Here is a 23037-nt window from a genome sequence, read left to right as displayed (position 1 = left end):
AATTAATAGGCTAATAGTTTATATAAGTTAATAAATAGGGCAAATTACAATTTTTGTCCATAACTTGTCTGGTTATGAACCATAACTTTGACAAGTTATTGTCCATAATTCACGATTTTTGTCTATAACTTGTCTGGCTATGAACCATAACTTGACAAGTTTGTCCATAACTTATCTAGTTATGAACCATAACTTGACAAGTTATGAACCATAACTTGACAAGTTATGGCATATTAATTTCTATAACTAAAAATTGACCTACATATTTTCTTAAGCTTTTCATATTGACCTATTTTCTACTATTTCCGTAAAAAAAAAGGACCACACTTCTAAATTTTACATTCATATTAAATTCTTTCTTTTTTGTAGTTGTAGGTATACTCTAATGATAATTACACATTTGACTCCATAAAGAGTTCGAATCTCATTTCCCCATGTTCAAAAAATAAAAATCCTCCATTTTCTATGTAAACAATTTATATTCACCTTCGATTAGCAAAAAAGGAAAAAAAAACAAATATTCACCTCTAAATTCTTTTTTACTTTATAATGATACTTATATTTACAAATTATTCTGTACAATTTAACTTAAAAATACTAGTTTAATGATTATTTTCTTTATTTTTTTTACGTATTATGAGTCACACGACAAATATGCTTTTTTGTTACGGGATGATCTATAAATGTTTAATTTGTCAAATCAATTATCAAAATCAAAATAGTAAAAAAAAAATACAAAATTGATATGCATTTGTAATAATATAGAGTTTTTAAAACATCTAAAATATAATATTATTTTTAGGTAGTGAGTTTCTCGTGTAAGTTCAGAAAAATAGATGTAGTTCTACGCTTTTTAATTATTTTTAACCGTCAAATTTATATCAAAAATTATATATTCTGTATATTTTTTTTAATCTTATTTGATTTTATCAGATCAAACGGTCAAAAAAAATGGTCCTATCAGTAGAACGACTACAGCCCCTTTTAGATAAACTTAAAACCTAATCTATAAATTAGAAAGTAACTCAACATTAAGAACACCAATAAAGTTTGTTTGCTTTTATAAAAAATTAAAAGGTATCAAAAACAACTACATTCATATGATACTCTTTAACTTAAGAACGTTTGTAACCCGCCCAATAATCATATACTAAAAAGAATAATTTCCTAATCATATAATGTTCATAATCTAGCATTAAAAGACAAAGAGAATAATTTCCTACTCAAAATAGTTTTATAAAAATTTGACATTAGCTAATAGTGAGATGTTTTTAAAGATCATCCCAGAGAAGAGAATCAGAAACAAAAACAAAAAAACAAATCTAAAACTTTTTTTTTTTTTGGTGAACGTGGCAAAGTACGTTGAAAAAGAAAGAGCTCGAGCAGTTCACGAGAGTCAACAAATCAAGAGAGAACCAGATTCCACCTGGAGCTCGAGAATTAGCAAAAACAACATATTACACCGGCAAAGAAGCAAGCAATGGCTTCATCTTCTTCCCACACGAAATCTGGTTATGAAAACATCACAAACCTTCTTCGTCTCTGCTGGGTCCTACTAACAATAAGCTCTTTCCCATTTCTCTCATCATCAAAATCAACGTATTCAGAACCAGAATCACAAGACCCCTCATCACCATCATCAGCCATATCAAGGTTCCAGCAATACCTCCGGATCAACACCGCCCACCCCAACCCCCAATACAGCGAAGCAGCCGATTTCATCCTCTCCCAGGCCAACTCCCTCTCTCTCCACTCCCAGACCCTCGAGTTCGTCCCAGGGAAGCCCCTCGTCCTCCTCAAATGGCCCGGCTCCGACCCCACTCTCCCCTCCATCCTCCTCAACTCCCACACCGACGTGGTCCCCACCGAGGACGCCAAGTGGGCCACCCCCCCTTTGCCGCCCAAGTCGACCCCAACGGCGATATTTACGCCAGAGGGTCGCAGGACACCAAGTGCGTGGGTTTGCAGTACGTTGAGGCCATTCGGCGTTTGAAGGCTTCTGGGTTTAGTCCTCTGCGCACAGTCTATTTGTCGTTTGTCCCCGATGAGGAGATTGGGGGCTATGATGGCGCTCGGATGTTTGCGGAGTCTGATGCTTTTAGGGACATGAATGTGGGCATAATGCTTGATGAAGGTAATTACTTTTCTTAGTTACAATCACAACTCAAAAATGAGGAATTGATGATTATAGGCAATAACAGAGGCAGAATTTTTATCTTTATTTATTATTTTTTTTAATTTTGGTGGTCATGTCGTGAGGATATGAAAAAAAAAAATTAGAGACAGAGACATAATTAATTGGGAATTTTCTCCGGTAATCTGTGCTACCAGTAGTCCCAATTTTTGACTATAGGATCTTATCAAAATTACATCAGATTGAAAAAGTATACAAATCAAACAGATTATGATACAAATTTAACGGCTAAAAAATAAGAAACTACCAATAGTCTATTTTTACAAGACTACCGAGAAAGTCCTTACTTATAATTAGGTAGTTGATCCAAAAAATTTATTATAGTTAAAGGATTGGATTCTTTATCATGCCAATGTCATTAAATTTCCACATTTGATAGTAAAATCACTTAAACTCGTCTTATATCTTGATTATTATGTGAGTGTCATTAAATTTCTACATTTGGTAGTAACTACTGATGGAAGCGTAACCACTGAAACTCGTCTTATATCTTGATTATTATGTGGGAGCACAGTTGTAATTTTCTTGTAAATGAGGAGTGCAACAATTTATTTTAATTATTAAATGGGGGTATAATTACAAATGATTTTGCAAAATAAGGACATTTTGATAGATACAAATCTAAGTTTTAAAAGTTGAAGGGAGGCACATGCTCTACTCAATGTGGCTTCCGCCGTTAGTTATTGGTGATGTATGAGATAGTTGTGTCTTGGGAAACAGGGAGTACTTCCTTGGATGAGAAGTACAACGTGTTTTATGGGGAGAGGTGTTCATGGTGGCTGGTGATCAAGGCCACAGGGGCACCGGGCCATGGCGCGAAGCTTTATGACAACACTGCCATGGAGAATCTGATGAAGAGCATTGAGAGTGTTTGGCGGTTTCGGGACTCGCAGTTTGATTTGGTTAAGTCAGGTTTGAAAGTTGATAGCGAGGTCATTTCGGTTAACTTGGTCTTCCTGAAAGCTGGCACACCATCTCCAACTGTGAGTTAACTCACTATTTTGCTTGTTTGTTAACTTGAACTTTCTGATAGGAACTTGTTAATTGGTTAGAGAAGTTAGTAGTTTGTTAGAAAGGATGTTATTAGTTAGTTACTGTGGACTTTAGTTGGGGAGGGAATTAGTTAGAGAAGGCAGGGGATATTAAAAGGGGGGTTTGGGAACTGAGGGAGAGGAGGAAAAATACTGGAGTTTGAGGAAGTCTTGGCTTAGGCTGAGCAAGGGGAGGTTAGTAGTACCTCGAATCATTGCATTGTAATTCATTCTTTCATTCAATAAAGATTCATCTTTCTCTTCTCAATTCTTCTCATTTCTTGAGAATTGCCTTAGATCTTATCAAGTGGTATCAGAGCACTTTCTTGGGCGAAATTCGGAGAAGATGGAGGGAACATTAGGACGTTGGCAGCAATTAGAGAAGCCAATGTTTTCTGGAGAAGATCCGGATGCGTGGATAGCAAGAGGAGAAGAATATTTCTTGAAAAATCGATTTTCAGAGCAAGAAAAAGTGATATTCATTGAGGAGTTCATGGAAGGTAAAGCTTTTCAGTGGTTTCAGTGGGAGGATAGGAGACGACCATTTGTTTGTTGGAGTGCATTCAAGATGAATTTGCTTCAACGTTTCAGACCAACACAAAGATTGCCTTCGGAAACAAATATGGAGGTTTGGCCACAGAACGTAGGAATGATTTCAGAACCTCATGTTTCTGGCGGTGGCTCGTCGCAACCAGATTTGGAACATCAAAACCGACGAATGACCTTAGAGAAAACGCGAAGAGATCTAGAATCGCGTGAGGCTGACGGCACTCCGAGCAATTTTTCGCGATCTGGTGCGATATCACTCAGATCTAAGTCAATCGGTACTCTTTTGGGCATGGCTGAAGAGGAATTCGACGGAAGGTTGGATGAGTTAAAGAAAGAAATCAGAGAAACTCACGAATCAATGATGAAGGGAGTTGGGGAATTTAGAAAAAAAGTAAGGGAAAATTTTGCTCAGATTCGAAAGATGATGGAAGAACAGAGGTGATTCTTGGCAGTGTCAGAGATAGCGAAATCGTCGACGGTGGAGGTTAGGGAACCAACGTCGGCGTTTGAGTGGGGAATCGCGGCGGAGCAACGTCAAAAATCATCGACGGAGGAGACACGACCTGTTTTAAGTGTCAATTTTGAAGATTCTTGCGGAGTCACGGCGGAATCGGGCGTCTATGGGACTGGGTTTCACGATTCCGGTCCGATGGGTTCCTATCTTCATGTGATTAGGGTTGGGGTTAGCAACTCCGGCGGGATAGGTTCCAATTTCGGCGATTTGGAGACTGCGTCTCGGGATTTAAGGACTGGGTCTTTGAATTCAAGAGTCGTTAGGGCTGATTTTGGAGCAATTTTGACTAGGTCTTCGTCTTCCAGCGTGATTGGGACTGGGTCAGGGATTTTCAGGGCGAATTCCAACAAGGGTTGGGTTGGGTTCCGAAATTCCGGCCGGATTTGGATTGGGTGCCGAGATTCTGGCGCAATTGGGGTTGATTTCTGCGCAATTGGGGATGGGCCTCCCAGCACCAGCGTGTTTGGGGCCGGAATCGGGAATTTAGGCGTGAGTTCTGGTGAAATCAGGGCTGTTTCTTGGTCTGCCTGTGTGGACAGGGCAACTTTAGCAAGGTTGGGGCTGGACTTCCTAATTCCAGCAAGATTGAGGCTAATTTTGGTGCAATTGGAGTTCACCCTCGAAATTTCAGCAAGTTTGGGGCAAGGTATGCATAAATTGGTGTGCCTAGAGTTCAAATTAGGAAGTTCGCAAATGGCAAACTTGAAATTGGTGGGTTTGCAACTTCAAAACCCAACGTTTATCTGGTTCACTGCTTTAGGACCCATTGTTGTTGGGATCGTCGCTACCGAGTTCATGGTTCCAAGCCTCTCTGTTGTAGCCTTCGTCACCGCTGAGCTTAACTCTCCTAGAGTCAATGCTCCATTTGACGTTCCAAGATTCAAGCTCATCGATATGGGAAGGAAGTGGAGTCATTCGGCTGCAATTTCTTGACTTACACCTTGAGGACAAGGTGTTTGTTTGAAGTGGGAGTAATGATAGGAACTTGTTAATTGGTTAGAGAAGTTAGTAGTTTGTTAGAAAGGATGTTATTAGTTAGTTATTGTGGACTTTAGTTGGGGAGGGAATTAGTTAGAGAAGGCAGGGGATATTAAAAGGGGGGTTCGGGAATTGAGGGAGAGGAGGAAAAATACTGGAGTTTGAGGAAGTCTTGGCTTAGGCTGAGCAAGGGGAGGTTAGCAGTACCTCAAATCACTGCATTGTAATTCATTCTTTCATTCAATAAAGATTCATCTTTCTCTTCTCAATTCTTCTCATTTCTGGAGAATAGACTGTTATTGTTTGTGATTAAAAGTAAATACTTTGTGTGTGCAAGAGGCAAGAGATTTCATTTCTAGTAGGCAATAGTGCATATTTTGTCATAAGCCAAGCAACTACTTCTCATGTTGGCATAAAAGTTGTCCTTAGAAATCTTGTAGTATAATGCAAATTCATATTGGAACGATTTTATTCTTTTCAATGATAATGATCAGGAAGTATATTTTACCATTTCGCATTTTGTCTGCCAGGGTTTTGTCATGAATTTGCAGCCATCGGAAGCAGAAGCAGGTTTTGATGTAAGGGTCTCCCCAAATGCCGATCCAAAGTCTTTGGAGAAACGGATTGCTGAAGAATGGGCACCTGCTTCACGCAACATGGCATTTGAGGTAACAATTTTCTCACTCAGAACTTGAGATCAGTTTCTATTTTATGCCATGTTCATTTTCCGCTTGAAAGCGTGAGTATAGGAAAAGAACTTCCTACTAAGTTCATGCTTTCAGTTTCAGTTCTTGGAAGTTTTATCTTACGTTCTGTCTTCTTACCTTGGCAGTACAAACAAAAGGTTCCTGTCCTTGATAAGTTTGGGAAGCCAGTTCTCACTGCTACTGACAGTTCAAACCCCTGGTGGAGCTTGTTAGAAGAAGCTGTCAAAGACGCTAATGGAACACTCGGCAAGCCTGAAATCATCATTGGTACAACAGATGCTCGCTACTTCCGTGCACGTGGTGTGCCGGCAATTGGCTTTTCTCCAATCGCCAACACCCCTATTCTTTTTCACGACCACAATGAGGTGAGAGTCCTATAATTCGATACTTTCCAAATGTGTGTGTACTAATAATTTGAACGAAATATATAATAAACCTTAGGGACAGGATTTGCAACCCTGTATTCTGACCATTATCTTTTCGACACGTCTCAGTTTTTAAACAAAGATGAGTACCTGAAAGGAATCAGCGTCTATGAATCTATTATCAAAGCTTATGCGTCTTATGTTGGGCATGGAAGCAGTGGGATATCCAAAGACGAGTTGTGAGAGAGCAAAAAGGGTCATTCCTGTGAATAGAGCACGCGGTGGAAGGGTATGCTGAGGTCTGTAATATAATGGAAGGTGACAAATCTCCTGTTTAACATGGTTTAAAGATAAAAATTGTAGTAGGAGGCGTCGAACACCAACCACATACAAGCTGATGAGTATTTCTTTTACTATTAGTTAGATGTGATGGTTATTGAACATGCTTTTAGCGGGAAAAATCCGATAGTCTTTGGGTGTGTTCATTTACACAACTCAAGTCATGACTTGAGTTGTGTATGTGAGAGAAAAATACTGTAGCAAAAAAGTTAAATTTGAATTTATGTGAGAGAAAACACTGTAGCAATATGACTTGAGTCATAAAATGAACAAGGCTTTTGTTTTTCTACTTTGCAAGTTGCTATTGTGAAGAACAAATTAAAGGATGCTTCTAGCGTTTTTCTAGGGCCTTCTTTTGGTTAAATAATTCCGTTGTCATGTGCTTTTTGCTTCAAACTGTGTTGTAGCACACTCTGCGATTGCATTGTACAAAATATTTGCACCATGACCACTTCAATTTTACATATTATATATATTATACACCTCATGACGTCTTTGTTCATCTGATATGATTGCACTCAATCAGACATTACAATCAAACTGTAAGCTAGCTATATCTTGTAAATCTCTTCTTCCGTTACCAGTAGTCCCCACAAGAGCATGCTCCATTTTGAAAATGATGGTATCGAACTGGATCTCTAATTACAACGATCCGTTCCTCCATCTTTGCTATCAGCTTGGCAAACACATGACAGTCTCCACAGATCCTGATATTTTTCCGGACTCTAATAATCTTCTCCTTTGGCAATCTCATCATACCAAAGACGATTGCCAATTTCTCGCTGTGGTATCGAAGTGAATCTTCCCTCTGTTCTCCCTCAAGATCTTGCAAAACAAAATTGGTGTCTGGAACATAACCTGCTTCCTTTAATCTCTGTATCAACTGGCTTAGATGCTTATTGATCTCTTCCATTTGTGGATGCGAGTTGTCTCCCACAACGAAAGCATGTATCTGCATGTCAACTTCAATCCAGCTACATCCTGTTTCTTTTCTGACTCCTCTGAGTCTCATGCTCCTCCTAACTTCTGCAACATCATCCCATCTATGAGAATTAGCATAAATATTGGACAACAAAATGTAGGTTCCGGCATCTTCCGGATCCAACTTTTGAATTTGCTTGGCAGCATATATGGCTAGATCCACATTCTTGTGTACCCTGCATGCACCGAGCAAAGTTCTCCATGTAATAACATCTGGTTCACACTCCATTTCATGAATTAACCTTACTGCTTCATCAAGCTTCCCGGCCCTTCCAAGAAGATCAATGATACAACCATAGTGTTCTCTCTCTGGGACAATACCATAGAGCTGCTTCATTGATTGAAAGTAGTGCCATCCCTCTTCTACGAGCCCGGCATGGCTACAGGCAAAGAGAACTCCAAGAATTGTAATATTGTTTGGTTTTGACCCAGAAACTTTCATGTTCTCAAACAATTTCAATGCCTCTTGGCTGAAACCATTTTGGGCAAGCCCTGCAATCATGGTGCTCCAAGATATTACATCCTTCTCCACCATCTTTGTAAAAACAATGTTAGCATCTTCGAAGCTGCCACACTTGCAATACATGTCTAGAAGTGCATTGTTGAGAATTAGATCTTGATCGAATTTCAATACGTGAACGTGGACTTGTCTGCCCAATTCTAAAAGCGCCAACCCTGTGCAAGCTCTCAAAATACTAGTTAGTGTGGACTGGTCAGCATGAAAAGCGGCTCGTTTCATGTTCTTGAAGAGATTCAGGGCTTCATAGCCATCCCCATTCTGCGCAAAACCTCCAATGATGGAGTTCCAAACAACCGAATCTCTTGTCACCATCTCATTAAAAACACCTAATGCATTTCGCAGTTCGCCCAGTTTCGAGTAAACGTCGATGAGAGCGCTTCGAACAAAGACATCAGATTCCAATCCAGCTTTAAATATACTACAATGAAGCTGTCGTAGATTCCACAGCCCGTCACACGCTCTCAGAACGGAAGAATAGGTGAACATATTGGGCATCACGCCGTCTCTAAGCATCAATACCAAGAATTCCAACGCCCTTTCGTTGAGCTTAGCATTAGAGTAAGCTGCTATGATCGTCGTCCAAGATACAACATTTCTTTCAGGCATTATATCAAACAGTTTCTGTGCCTCTTCCAAGAACCCAAACTTCACGTACATGTTAATGAGAACATTGATCAGAAACGTCTTTGGCTGGTACCCATTTGAGAAAACGTGCCTGTGGACGATCCTACCCTCTTCGACCGCCCCACGAGCCAAGCAGCACTTGATAAGCTCCGAGTACGTAATGGAATCAGCCCGAACTCCAGTCCTTTCTATGGCGTCCATAGCTCTCATGGCTGCCCGCAGTTCTCTCTGATAGCAACATCTGGCGAACTCCTCAATCAGCGAGGACGCCAATGATGAGTTCAACGACAACGACGATGATTTCGGCTCAGTACGAGACGCCACGGCCAAATGGGAAAAACGACGTCGTAATAGTCGCTTTGAGACGGCTCTCATCGTGCCGTTTTAAGTTTTAACCGTAGAAAGGAAAATAGATTTTCCGGTTTGCCTTTTCCGGCCAGCCTTTTCCGGCCAAGTCCAGAGACGATAATTATTACCTGAAAATTAATATATATATATATAACCTACTAAACGACACGTGAGATGACATGTGAGTTATGAGTGAGACAGAGACCAAGTTAACAGAGTGGGCCCGAATCTAACGGCTCTCGTCAAAAGTGAGGAGTTACATCACGTGGGCCCGGATCACCATTTGTATGTGGGGACAGAGGAGCCCAAGTCCTTAAGGTCCAAACATTCGCTGTCTCTCCGTGCACGCATTCTTTCTTTTCTTTTTTCCTTTTCTTTTTCCCAGGCTCGCCCGAAGCTAATCGAGTCTTCAATTCAAACACTGAAAAAAATACCAGAGGAATGCGCAGAAATACGACGACGTTTAACACGAACTCTCACTCTCCTGTTCTGGTTTTCCGTCTCCAAACACCATTGGCGCGAAGTGATCAGCGGACGATTGTTCTGGAATGAATTTTCGGATATTCTGAGGAGAATTTTGAGGGTAATTTGGTTTTGTCGGAGATGTCTCTGAGGATAAAAGCGGTTGTAGACAGGTTCGTGCAGGAGCTCAAGGAAGCTCTGGAGGCGGATATTCAGGACAGAATCATGAAGGAGAGGGAGATGCAGAGCTACATCGAAGAGCGAGAACGCGAAGTCGCCGAGCGCGAGGCCGCTTGGAAGGCCGAGCTCTCTCGCCGCGAGGTTTTTTTTTTTTCTCCCAACTCCCTTTTACCTTGTTTCTTCATTCGATTCTAGGGTTTCATTTTAATTGATTGTCAAAGGTTTCCCTGTTTTTGTTGAATTGAGTGAAAATCCTGTTTAAAAATGAAGCTAGATGTTGATTATTACCCATGGTGAAGATATGTCTTTTGCTTGTGAATATTAAGATTTGCTGTGATTGTTGTCGTTGTCAACTATTTTTGATGGAATTCTAGCATTTTTTAGAGATTAAGAAACGTACTTTAGCTGTTGTTCTTGTTTGGAAATGGCTCATAGCTCATACAATATCGCTACTCTGTTACTTGCAGTTATCAGTTCGATTCCATCTCCGGAACTTAGAGCTACCGTGAGAACAGATATATATATATATATATATATATGATAAAAAAGGTTTATAAATGGAGCTAAGAATTTTGTGAATATATCGAATCGCATTTCTTCTTGATTGAATCGATTGAACAAAGGAGTTCCTATAACTCCAATGAACAAAGAAAATAGACCTGATACAAGCATAGGAAATAGCATAGTATTGCTCGATTCTTGAGGATACATGCGGATAGATACCCTTTTGTGTGCATACACACAGTTCTAAAGTCTAATCCGATGAATGGGATTTCCCTAATGGATATGGTGTCAGCAATCACATCTATCGCTAGTTTTTGTTGTTGATTTTGTTTAAGGGTAAATGCTGTTTATTGCATATGGAATGAAATGAGCATGAAATTTTAAAAGGGGCAATGTTGTATTGTAGCTCGACTTTCTTTGTATGTATCAGCTACTTAATTGTATCCCATGGATTAGGAAGGTAGTGTTTGTTTTTATGCCATTCAAACGTGGTTTTTCTAATTGTCTCAGGCAGAGATTGCCCGACAAGAAGCACGGCTGAAGATGGAGAAAGAAAACCTCGAAAAAGAGAAGAGTGTTCTGATGGGGACTGCATCAAGCCAAGATAATCAAGATGGAGCTCTTGAAATAACTGTAAGCGGAGAAAAGTATAGGTGCCTCAGGTTTGCAAAGGCAAAGAAATGAGGAGCTTTTGAATGAAGCCTGAAAACTGGAGGGAAGTAGCAATTCTGAGAGAATTTTTTCATAACTTGCTTGGTGATTTTGACTTCTTATTCTTTCTGAATGCTTTATGTACATGTAATATCCCAGTACAGAAAAATTGATTATGGCCCTAGCACATATCGTTTAATGTGAAAAGGAGGGTTTTTGTTTTTGATTCATGGAGGAAAAAAGAAATCAAGAAAAAGAAGGGAAGATTTGGTGTTTCTAATAGTGATACCACCATCTCCTACTAAAGATTAGTATGTTTTGATTCTTTTATACTACACTTATGTTGCCAATAGTAAGTAACGCAACCTTTGTCCAGAATTTGCTCATGTGAAGGGGAAATCATAGCACTCCTGAAGTTTAAGAAGGTTTTTTTTTTCTTTTTTTAAGAAGGTTATTTATATAGGTGGAATAGGCATAAATATTTTAATGTTGGATTATTAAGAAGTGTCAATATCATATGTTTATCTTTAATCAAATAAAATCTTTCTTTTTCTTTTTTTCTCTTTTTTTGGCCAAGGAAGCATGGGACCTCAAGGTTCAAACAAGCGAGCATACAAGTACAGCATATTTCAACGTATGGTTCACATTTGTGACTAATCATGGTGTGCAATTGCAAAGCCCCTCAATTTCTCTCAAGAGTCTAGAGATATAAATAAGGTTGGAAAACGTGTTAAAAGAACATGCCGAGAAAACCGTACCCACTTCCCCCATTTTTTTTGCTTATATACTTTTCAGAAATGTCTGTTTCTTCGTGGTATGTTTAGTGCAAACAGTATAATGCACTAACTTTGCTTAATTTTTCCTCTTTTTTTTTTCCTCAAGTAATAGGAATGACTTAAACATTTATTCTAAATAGGATTTATTTTTGAAAAAACAAACTATTAAGGTGATTAATTTCAATATTTTGAGACATTTATGGATACATATAATAGTTAAACGTTGGCCGATTCTAATAGCAAGGGCATTTAGGCAATTGTTTTGATGGCTTTGCCCTTAAACCTGCACTGGGCTCTTGCCAGTTGTTTAGCCTTGATCCGGCACTGAACGGTTAAAAACCACTAACGCAATATGAGGGAGTTGTGGACAGTTACTTATCCAAGTCTCCAATTTCCCGCTCTATTTTCTGTAACTCCTAAACTTTCAAAAAGAAAAACCAGGTTCAGCCTCGTAGTCGTAGAGTAGTACTTCTTGTTAGGCCTTCCACTGAAACTCAAGCTCCAAAATCTTGCCCAACATGGCAATTACCCTTACAAAGGGTAACATGAGCCTTGGCTTGGGCATTAAATTGCTTATAATTCTGTCTTTCTTCTGTTTAGAAGGTGTTTGTGTTAGAGGAAGAGATTTGTCAAGAACATCAGCTTCCAAATTACAAGGAACAAAACTTATGCGTGGTGAGGCATTTGGGAGCTTTAATGCATTCAATGTCCGGAGCTTTGGTGCTCAAGCCGACGGCCGAACCGATGATAGCCAAGTCTGAAACTCATCTCTATCTTTTCTTACTCTTTTTTTCCCCTTCTTTGTTTAATGAAGATCAAGATTTGGTAACTAACTTGGCTTCTTTTAGACTTGGCCTACAATTGCCATCATTTTCTTATCATTGTGAAAAAGGGTCTCCTAAGTTGATGGGCAATTTTAAAGTTAAAAGTGTTCACTTTTGGGGTCTCAATGAAATATTATCCCACTGATATCATCTCATCCCGAAGAAATATCTTGTTTGTATATATAATCATGATCTATGGTAGTGTGGTAAAGGCTCCTGTTGACAGTAATTTAAGAATTATTTCACCATTTCTGTTCTCCAACTGTCCTAATCATGCAGTTTTCTGACTTTTCTTTTAAAATGGATGTGTTCTTAGATCAAATAGCTCGAAACTTCGTATACAGCGTCCATAATGTGATTGCTGGGTTCTTATTAAATACATACATAATTTACACTTGTGAGTTCAGGCTTTCATAGAAGCATGGAAGGAGGCATGTGAATCCACTGGCAGAGTAAGCCTTGTGATACCGAGAGGGACGTACTTGATTGGTCCCGTTAAGTTCGATGGCCCCTGTGAAAATGTGTCGTCTCTTACTGTTCAGATGGAGGCAAGATCCTAACCTTCATCTATTTAGAGTCCTTTTTTTCTCCCCGTTACTGACTATTTAGAATTCAACTAGCAGGGTTATTTGAAGGCTTCAATGGACTTGTTCAAGTATGAATCCGGTGGTGGTTGGGTCGAATTTAGATGGCTGAAGGGGCTAATCTTGACTGGAGGTGGGACTTTTGATGGCCAAGGTGCTCAAGCCTGGCCTTACAACAATTGCCTTAAAGACTCCAATTGTAGAATCCTCCCAACTGTATGTTTAATCAAATATAATTTTTTTTGCTTTTGTAAGAAGAAAATTGTTCTATTCTTTTGGCTTTTTATAGTCTAATGAGGAAGTATTTTATCTTCTCAGAGTGTGAAATTTATGGGAGTGAACAACACTTTAGTTCAAGATATAACTTCAATAAACAGCAAGTTCTTTCACATGGCACTTGTGGAGTGCCACAACTTTAGAGGTACTAAAATCAAGATCACGGCTCCAGAAGATAGTCCCAACACCGATGGAATCCATGTCGAGCGGAGCTCTAGAGTTTTTCTTTCTAGTTCGCGTATTGCCACCGGAGACGATTGCATATCAATTGGGCAAGGAAATTCTCATATCACCATTACAAGCATCCATTGCGGACCCGGCCATGGCATTAGGTAACTTTTGAATACCTCTTTTTTACATCTCTCTAGTTGAGCTAACGTATATTATATGTTTGTTTGTGATTTTAGTGTTGGAAGTTTGGGAAAGTATAGGGATGAAGAAGACGTAAGTGGACTTGTAGTCAGAAATTGCTACATGAAAGAGACAACAAACGGGATTAGAATCAAGACATGGCCCAACTCTCCGGGCAGCAGTGCAGCTACCAACATGACGTTTGCTAATATTGTCATGAACAATGTGAGCAACCCCATCATAATTGATCAGTCATATTGTCCATCTTCATCTTGTTCTTCCAAGGTAACCCCTGCAGATAATTGATCTGATGTTTACCGCCATTTGCTGGTTCTCTTTTTTTAACACACACACACACATAAATACATGTGTGCAGGCTTTGCTTTCCACATAACATATTGAAGTGAGAAACATACTACGATATTTATTCAACAACACTAGCGTTGGAAATTTATGACAATAAGAAATTTAGTCACAGTCTGATACTATTATACAACTATATATATATATATATATATAAATGTTATAGAATGGACATCTAAATATATATATATATATGTGTGTGTGTGTGTGTTATAGAATGGTAAATAGATGTCAATGGTCAAATTGGATTTTTTATAACAATGTGCAGGCACCATCAAGAGTGAAGTTGAGTGATATACACTTCAAGAACATAAGAGGGACATCATCGTCTGAGGTGGCAGTGAATCTGGAATGTAGCAAAGGGATTCCATGCCAGAATATTTACCTTGAAGATGTTCATTTGAATCCGTCATCAGGGGATAAACGTTCCATTTCCTTTTGCAGCAATGTTAGAGCTAAATTTATTGGCACCCAAATTCCACCCCCATGTTCCTAGTTGTTCTCGTAATGATTAGTACGCCTTTTTTAAAAATTTTGTTTTGGACATTCTTTTTTTCTTAGTTAGTTTGGTAGGGCTTGTTATGATGACTCGTGTACTTGATTTTGCAATATCTTCGTAGATTTCAGTTTCACTTAAAAGGACATAATTTTGGACATGTTTAGTTTGCTGATTCAAATTTTTAATTTGAGTTGTGATCTGATTTTATATGAGAACTTTTTACTGTAGTAAAAAATTTAGATGTGACTATTTTTAAGAGATTTTTACTGTAACAAAACTCAAATTCTAAACTTGAATAATTAAAATAAACGGAGAGTTTAATTTTAACACGTATTTCATATCCCACAAAGTCTCGGACTTCTAAATGACGACATGCCGTTTACTGTGCAAACCGGAGACACCGAGATGCATTGTCGTGTCAAATAAACCACAGTCACGAGCTTCTAAATAACGACATGCCGTGTTGATTCGGTCGAAAGCATTACAAGATGATATAAACGATTTCTCGTTACTTGTAGCACAATGTTCAGTTAAGAAACGAAAATGTCGTTTTTTTGAGAAACAAAACGACACACGTCGTTTTGTGAAATACGACAAACAGGAAGTAAACAACATTCGTTTTTATAGCAATTTGTTTTCTGAACGAATAAATTTTGTAATTTCTTTTGGCATTAATATAAACAAAATTTCCCTGAATTCTGTACCAAATATTAGTCTGGTCCCAACATTTAAAACGTTTTAGACCTAGTTCTATTTTCCTGTGATAAAATTTCCCACTTATATTGAAAAAATGAGATTACATCTTGAACATAGAAAGAAACTACATAATAAACCAAAAACAATAAACAGCAAAAACAATTTGAACACCATAAGGACTAATATTTTATTTCAGTCAGTCACGTCTCCAAATGTCCATATTCCTATTTCAGGGTGGATTTATCAAACATGTTTTATTCGTCTAACAGAAGGATTAATTGTTTTTGAGGAAATTATTGAACTTACCTCTGAATCTTGATTTTTATATTTTATTCTTAATTAATACTTTTTTTTATTAAGGTAGTTATTTAACTAAAAAGATATTAATTAAGAATAAATGATAAAAATCTAAACTCATACACTTTAAGGAGATATTTGTTTTCTTTCCCCTCAATTTTACTACATCAAAATAGGTTGAGATAATTTTTTAGTCTTTTTCAATATTAGCAATAAAACTATTTTTTCACAAAATTTAAAATTTTAGTTTAAGTTCTTTAATTTAAACCCATTAACTAAACGAGGATTTCGTGTAATTTTTGAAATTATTTATTGGGATTAACTTTTGCCCTTTCTATGAAATGAAAGAAACTTAAAATAGAGTTTTTTAAAAAGTATTATTAATAAATCATGTATTAAAAGAGATAAAATCTGTACTTCTCTTTCTTTCTTTCTTTCTTTTTTTTTTTTTTTTTTTTTTTTGGAGCAAAGAAACTCATTTCGAATTGTGCAGGAAAAAGAAAAGAAAAGAAGAAAGAAAAAGAAACTCATTTCCAAACGAAAAAACGGTCGCCACAGCGTCACGGCGTGAAGGGAATTAATCCCCTTTTTCGAGTCCCTTCCCTCCAACCTCCATAGCATAATAATATCATATCTCCCACACGCTTTCGCTTTCTTCTTCCTCCTTCTCACTCTCTTCTTTCTCTCTCTTCCAGTGATTATATATATATATATATAGTCAGAGAATCAGATTCTGTGGTACACTTAAGAAGAAGAAAGAAGAAAGAGATATGGAGAGCTCGTGTGAAATGGTGGCATTCCCTTTGCTGATTACGCCGATCGAGTCCAACTATAGAGCCTGCACAATCCCTTACCGCTTTCCCTCCGACAATCCTCGCAAGCCCACCCCCACCGAGATCGCCTGGATCGACCTCTTCCTCAACTCCATCTCTTCCTTCAAGTACCTACCCTCTTCTTTCTTCTCTTTTCATGTCCACACGGTTTTTGCTTGGCGATCGGGATTTTGATTTCTTTTGCTGCCTCGATTTCTCGCAGGAAAAGGGCGGAGAGTGATGCTACTGTTCCTGATGCTCCCGCTAAAGCCGAGAAATTTGCTCAGAGGTAAGGTTTCTCAAGATTGGATTTAAAAAAAAAAAAACATTCTATTGAATCGAATTCGTTTGATGTAATGTCGTATCTGATTGTGGTTTTGTGATTGGTCGTTACTTGAGAAAGGTATGCTGAAATACTTGAGGATTTCAAGAAGGATCCGGAAAGTCATGGTGGACCACCTGATTGCATTGTAAGCCAAATTCTGTGAAGTTAATTACTTGACCGTTTAACATTGTACTGTATGATCATTAATTTTAGGGGAAAACGCTGACTTTCTTTTCTGGTTTTTGGTGGGGGATTACGAATTATGATTCCAGCTTCTTTGCAGACTTCGTGACCAAATCCTTAGAGAATTGGGATTCAGAGATATATTCAAGAAAGTCAAGGCAAGTTTACTTTATATGCCCATCACTCTTTGCAATTCTAAGACCATCAATTTCAAAGGGCTCGGATAAATTTCCGGTATCTTCTTTATAGTGCTTGAAAAAAAAAATGATATCTTGTATTAACAGTTTAGATTTTTTGTGTTTGCTCAATCATTTAGTAGAATTAGTGGAAAAAAATCCATGGTGAGGACAGGAGAGGCAAGACCAGATGCCCCTGTCCGGTTGTTTATCATGTATCTTTAAATTTGTTGTAATAGTACTAAAAGGTAAAAAGAAATGGGGCTTTTAGCAGAATGACTACTTTTTTCCCCTTTCCCTGATTTGCCCATGTCTAATCAAGAGAGCTGTTCTACTTTTGTGATAAAATTCAACAGGATGAAGAGAATGCAAAAGCTATATCCCTATTTGGGGAAGTCGTCCGTCTTAATGATGCCATTGAAGATGAAGGAAAGCGTCTAGAGAATTTGGTCAGAGGAATTTTTGCTGGAAACATATTTGATCTTGGTTCTGCACAGGTAAGTTTAAATTTTTCACTGATATTTGTGATTGTTTTTTCTTGTCTCTAACGGATAAATAATTTTTCATTATTGGTGGAATATATGAAAGATAACTAAAACGCCAGTCTTATCTTTTTAATTGGTTCCAACAACAGTTACTTAAGGTAAACTGCTTCTTATTTGTGAAGCTTGCAGAAGTTTTCTCGAAGGATGGTATGTCCTTCTTAGCTAGTTGTCAAAATCTTGTCCCTCGACCTTGGGTTATTGATGACTTAGACACTTTCAAAGCAAAATGGAGCAAAAAATCTTGGAAAAAGGCAAGTTGCACTTTTTTCAGTTCCCCCCTCCCCAAGTCTTACCCTGTCTATCTAGCGAATGGGCTAGGGAGCTGCATGTGCTTTTGATGTACTGACCAGCGCTTTTTTTTTTTTTTGGTAATGTCAGGCTGTCATCTTTGTTGATAATTCTGGTGCAGACATTATACTGGGTATTTTGCCTTTTGCAAGGGAGTTACTTAGACGTGGGACCCAGGTAGGTTTGCATTTCGAAAGTGGTTGCTTTTATGGTATGCCTACAGGTCATACATTTGAGGGGCACAATGATTTCTGTCGTGTTCTTTATAAATAAACTTTTATGATTTTTCAGTTGTGGGTTTGGATGGTTATGCTAAGTTTCATTACCAACTTGAATTACCAAATCATTTAAATCTAGTTTGATCCCTGCTTTAGAAAAGGGGGGACTGGGAGTCGTGGATAAATTTCATAAAGGAGATTTAAAGGAAGAGCAAAGAGTTTTTTATTGCCTGGTATCAATCTTCTTGTTGTCTAGTTTCCTTAGGTAGTACCGTATGATCCACGGTCGATATGAGGAACATGAAAACGCTGAAAGGTTGCAGGGGTCTTCAGTGTGTTGTTCTGGATGCTTGGATTTGTCTTTTTTATATCTCTTATTTCTTTGTTTGATCATTTTCTCTTTATGTTTAGTCTCCTGCTCGGTTATCTTGACCTACTAATAATCTCTTTTCTTGTTGAGCAGGTGGTGTTGGCAGCTAACGACTTACCTTCTATCAATGATGTAACTTACCCTGAGCTGATTGAGATTATAGCAAAGGTGATAGCAATACTTTAATGCTTCTTCTTAATTTCTGAATGGTTGCCGTCTCTAATTAGTACATGGCACTTTCCAGTTGAAGGATGAACGTGGACAACTCATGGGTGTTGATGCTTCAAATCTTCTGATCGCCAATTCTGGCAATGATTTACCTGTAAGGAATTTAAAGTCTGACCCTTGTTCATTGTTACTCTTGAACTGATGTCATCCTCTTTTAGATTGTGAATATTGTTAAAGCCGTCTAATGAACCTTTGACTTTTTGATGCGCTGCAGGTTATTGATCTGACAAGAGTGTCGCAAGAACTTGCATTCCTGGCAAGTGATGCTGACCTAGTAATTTTGGAAGGGATGGTAAGTTCCTTGAGGATTGGTACTGGCATTCTTAGGTTTTTCCTTCAGAATCCTCCAAATGACAATTATGAGGTCAGTGAGATGCGTTGAATGAGCATAACCTTTATTGCATTTGGCAGGGTCGAGGAATAGAGACTAATCTTTACGCTCAATTCAAGTGCGACTCCCTCAAGATTGGAATGGTAATGTTTTTAATGGTGCTATTATTCTTGCTTGTGACGACAGATAGTTGATGAGAATTATAATCTTGTCCTACACTTCCCCCCTTTTTTTGGCCTAATCATTAACTTTATGCTACTCTTGTTCTATCCTCTCCCATCTTCTATTACAGGTGAAACATCCAGAGGTTGCACAGTTTTTGGGGGGCCGACTTTATGACTGCGTCTTTAAATACAATGAAGTTCAAAGTTGATAACCTTGACTTTTGTCCATTTTCCGTAACCTATTTATTGAAAATTAGTCATCTAATTCATGTATTACTGCGTTGTACTGCTCGAAGGAACTTAGAGCTCTTAAAAAGTCCTTCCTTAAATAATAATTATGATAGATAAAATCACTACCATTACATGATGCAGTATATCTATTTACTTTTATTCGTACTTAACAGAAGATGATTGTCAAATTTCATCCCAATTTGACACGAGTTTATTTTAAGTTCAATCATAAGGAGAATTCATTGCGACTTGTCTAGTCATTTTATTGAAGTAACAAGAGAAGGTTACATGTAAAATCCATAATTCGAGGAAAGAAGAACAGCAACAAAAACATAGGCTTGCTTATGAAGGGAAACTTGTACTAGTAATAATAAATAGATCAATGCTTCTTGGTAGGATATGAAGCCATTTTGTTGATACCACAGAGTCCTTCAGGTTTTCCATTGTTCCTCTTCATCCTTATGTAACCTTTCTCTCCCCACTTTGGACCCCATGAGTTCTTTACGATGATGTAATCTGAGCCCTTGGATGACCCATATCCCACAGCCGAAACTCCATGATCGAGCTCGGTTCCACAGCGTCCATTAAACACTCCCTGTTCCATTCAACATATTCAAGGAAAATATGCATGAAGCCTTATGGAAGAAAATAGAGAATATTTGTATTCGATAATTTTATTTCAATCTTTTATATATATATATATATATATATATATATATAGAGAGAGAGAGAGAGAGAGAGAGAGAGAGAGAGAGAGAGAGAGAGCGCTTACCCCACTGTAGAACTGGAAATCTCTGTCAGAAGCTTCAATAGCAACGCTGAGAGGTTGGTGAGCCAATGCCTTGATGAGACTCTGTTCATCATTTGTTGGCACATCTTGGTAGCCACTTATGGTCACTATCTCCATCTCTTCCTGTCATTGAGTTGAAAATCAAAATAACAATAATGAGAAACGAGACAAGTTCTAAATCTGGCTCAGAACTACTTCTTGTGCCATTGCTAATATACCTTCTTGTCCTCACAAGTGCCTTCCTCCATAAGATACGGGTAGTCCTCTTCCTTGTGAAGGCCACCACTAGAGATTATGTACTCAAAAGCATAGTCCATCAAGCCCCCATTGCAGCCATTGTTGAATGATCTGTCACAATCAACCAGTTCTTGCTCGGACAAGGAAGTCAGGTTTCCTGTCACTATCTTGTTTATGCCCTCAACTGCCGCAACAGTCGAAAACGCCCAGCAACTACCTACACAACATACACATTAAGAAAAAAGGATATCACATGTACTGACACCTTGTCACATAAGCAAAATCTGTCACCGCCATGATATATGGCATTAATCGATGCATATTTGAGATAGTAATGTCACTTACCACATGATCCTTGATTTTTCACTGAAGTGACAGCTCCTTTCTTTCTCCAATCCACAGACTTGGGCACTTCCACAACGTCTCTGTAGCTGAAGTTCTCAGAAGATGTTGATCTTTCTCTAGTGAACTCGGGTTTTAGTCCCAAGTACTTGCTCTTGAACTCCTCGTGGCTCATGTCAGCAAACTCATTCAACCCCAGCCAATAGTCAGTGATTTGCTTGTTCCTCTCATCAATGTGCTTCAAGTTGTCCTTGAATATCTCAAACCTCTCTATCTTCTCTTCGATGCTGTTGTAGATTTTGCTGTGTTTCGACATCCATGAATCGAAGAGATGGATGAGCTTATCGATGCAAGTCAAGTGCTCGGCTGAATACCCCACGATTGAGAAATCAGGATCGGTTGCTGTTGAAGAACAGGCAAAGATGGACAAAGACAAGAGTGCTAGAAGGGCAAGTTTGGAAAGCAAAGAGAGAGCCATTTCCACTAGAAGAATATGAATGATTGGTAAAAGAAATGATAAGAGCTAAAAGCTATTAGATTGGTGAATGAGAAGCGATATGGGGGTAGTTATTTATAGTTGTGATTTGATGGTGTTGCTTTTAAGTGAAGGTGGTCGTAGAAATTTGCTTTTTAGAAGACGGAGTCTTTACGGTTGGTTCTCTTGGGTAGGCTTTTCTTCGAAGCATGATCATGTTGTTCAACATGGGAAGAACGACGTCAGGAACGTAAGCTATAATGACTTCAAAAATGAAGCCTTATGGAGTTGCCCAAATTTCATGAGAAAATGGGTTTCTCATTTGTGCCCAAATTTCTAGTAAATTCCAGTCTCGATATAGAGTTCTAGTAGTAAATATTTTGAAAATATCCACTAATTGAAAAAGAAAAAGAAACCTCAAAATCTTATTTTTGCATTGTATCTAGATTACAGAATTCCTCCGGAGTGGGACTTCTGTAATTGGTCGGTTTTGGACGTAGTGGTCCATAAACTACTCGGAGTAACTATCCAAATAACTTCTCAATCCAAAAAGTTAAAAAAATAAAAACAAAAAACAAAAACAAAAACAAAAACGACGGAGCCAATCCCTTTAAGAAAAAGGAGAGCCAATGCGAAGAGGTAAATAACATATATTTATCGACTAGAATGACCAAATGATACATTCTCCATAACCGTTTCATTTTTTTTGTTTTTTTTTCCTTTTGAGAATATACTCTCCGTAACTTGATAATGTGAGAACGTAAAACGTAATCCGCTATAATTTTGTTGGTAAATTTCTAAATTACAATTGTTACTTTGGTAAAACTTTAAGCGAGTGGCTTTTCTATTATTTGTGGACGACAAGTGGGTCGCCTAATACAGAATATATATCGAACAAGTTCCTTAATAATTGATTCAGCAAAAAGAGGGAAAAAAAAATTTTCCTTAATAATCTTACAGTCGTTTTTAACATCAAATGACATTGTCGTTTTTCAGAAATCGTAGACATGTCGTTTATCTTCCATTCAACTTGCACTCTTCTGAGACCAACATTTTTTCAAGGCAAAACGCTCAATGTCATGTGCTTCCTGTGCCAATGCCATAGCCAATGGGCCTACATGAAACTGGAAGGTCTAATAAACTTTCAGCTAGTTGTATCATCCTCAATTACATCATTACATCACTACATCAAAAATGGGAAAATTTTGTAATCTAATATGAATATATGTTTTGGACCCGTATTCAAGATATTTATCTAAACATGAAGGAACTATCTCAGAAAGTAACCACGAAGCCTTTACAGTGACCAAATTGGGTAGAGGTGGGCCAGGTGGCATAATGATGAGCCGTCCATGGTGATGTCTTTGCTGCTTCCCAGTAGACTTGATGTATTGAGATCGAAAGAGATGGCAAGAGGGAATATTTATACTATCTTTGCAGCTTCCCAATCGAGTGTAAATATACTGATACCGAGACAACACTGAAACGAAGGGGATGAAATAGTGAATTAGGAGGAAAATTTTAGGCTTGGAGATCATTACAACATAAAGCATCCAAGATTATCAAAATCTCTAGCTAATTTATTTGGATTTACGATTATTTAATTTTGGTTGATCTTGGTCAGGCCATTCTGCTACCATGCATATATATGCTTGAGGCAGGACATGAGAAATGAAAGGGTCCTCAAGAATCTACGCGCGCCCACACCC

General features: G+C 38.2%; 7 protein-coding genes across 7 annotated transcripts in view; 4 read left to right on the top strand and 3 right to left on the bottom strand.

The window, feature by feature from the left end:
- The first annotated feature begins 1391 nt into the window (after positions 1-1391).
- On the top strand, positions 1392-6859 carry LOC21396903 (aminoacylase-1). The gene is given in 6 exon segments (XM_024161908.1): positions 1392-1880; positions 1883-2134; positions 2915-3177; positions 5797-5934; positions 6099-6338; positions 6468-6859. Coding segments are annotated over 6 exon segments (1407 nt in total). The 5' UTR covers positions 1392-1480; the 3' UTR covers positions 6582-6859.
- A 171-nt stretch (positions 6860-7030) lies between these two features.
- LOC21396902 (pentatricopeptide repeat-containing protein At2g03880, mitochondrial) lies at positions 7031-9248 on the bottom strand. The gene has a single exon (XM_010092412.2). The coding sequence runs from the start codon at positions 9175-9177 to the stop codon at positions 7255-7257; it is 1923 nt and encodes a 640-aa protein (XP_010090714.1). The 5' UTR covers positions 9178-9248; the 3' UTR covers positions 7031-7254.
- Positions 9249-9510: 262 nt separating this feature from the next.
- LOC112090491 lies at positions 9511-11233 on the top strand. Its single transcript, XM_024161916.1, has 2 exons — positions 9511-9933; positions 10807-11233. The coding sequence occupies exons 1-2, from the start codon at positions 9754-9756 to the stop codon at positions 10978-10980; spliced, it is 354 nt and encodes a 117-aa protein (XP_024017684.1). The 5' UTR covers positions 9511-9753; the 3' UTR covers positions 10981-11233.
- Positions 11234-12194: 961 nt separating this feature from the next.
- Positions 12195-14722, top strand: LOC21396900 (exopolygalacturonase). The gene is made up of 6 exons (XM_010092410.2): positions 12195-12478; positions 12955-13095; positions 13171-13347; positions 13450-13739; positions 13815-14043; positions 14390-14722. Exons 1-6 carry the CDS (start codon positions 12242-12244, stop codon positions 14615-14617), a joined length of 1302 nt encoding a protein of 433 aa, XP_010090712.2. The 5' UTR covers positions 12195-12241; the 3' UTR covers positions 14618-14722.
- Positions 14723-16143: 1421 nt separating this feature from the next.
- On the top strand, positions 16144-19624 carry LOC21396899 (uncharacterized protein At2g17340). The gene is made up of 12 exons (XM_024161885.1): positions 16144-16553; positions 16649-16714; positions 16829-16895; positions 17023-17091; positions 17466-17606; positions 17777-17905; positions 18033-18119; positions 18624-18698; positions 18775-18852; positions 18973-19050; positions 19170-19232; positions 19382-19624. Exons 1-12 carry the CDS (start codon positions 16384-16386, stop codon positions 19460-19462), a joined length of 1104 nt encoding a protein of 367 aa, XP_024017653.1. The 5' UTR covers positions 16144-16383; the 3' UTR covers positions 19463-19624.
- Positions 19625-19722: 98 nt separating this feature from the next.
- LOC21396898 (cysteine protease XCP1) lies at positions 19723-21378 on the bottom strand. Its single transcript, XM_010092408.2, has 4 exons — positions 20857-21378; positions 20493-20728; positions 20257-20397; positions 19723-20079 (listed from the first exon to the last, which is right to left on the bottom strand). The coding sequence occupies exons 1-4, from the start codon at positions 21329-21331 to the stop codon at positions 19864-19866; spliced, it is 1068 nt and encodes a 355-aa protein (XP_010090710.1). The 5' UTR covers positions 21332-21378; the 3' UTR covers positions 19723-19863.
- Positions 21379-22225: 847 nt separating this feature from the next.
- The window catches only part of LOC21396897 (CMP-sialic acid transporter 4), a 4567-nt gene continuing 3755 nt past the window's right edge, over positions 22226-23037 (bottom strand). The window contains exon 15 of the mRNA XM_024161913.1: positions 22226-22808. Coding sequence (XP_024017681.1) covers positions 22757-22808 — 52 coding nt within the window. The 3' untranslated portion in view covers positions 22226-22756. The remainder of the gene's footprint in view (positions 22809-23037) is intronic.

This window comes from Morus notabilis, unplaced genomic scaffold (assembly GCF_000414095.1).
Source record: "Morus notabilis unplaced genomic scaffold, ASM41409v2 Scaffold338, whole genome shotgun sequence".
In the NCBI taxonomy this organism is placed as follows: Eukaryota; Viridiplantae; Streptophyta; class Magnoliopsida; order Rosales; family Moraceae; genus Morus; species Morus notabilis.
Note: the sequence above shows the minus strand (reverse complement) of the source record. Positions and strands in the feature narration are given on the sequence as shown.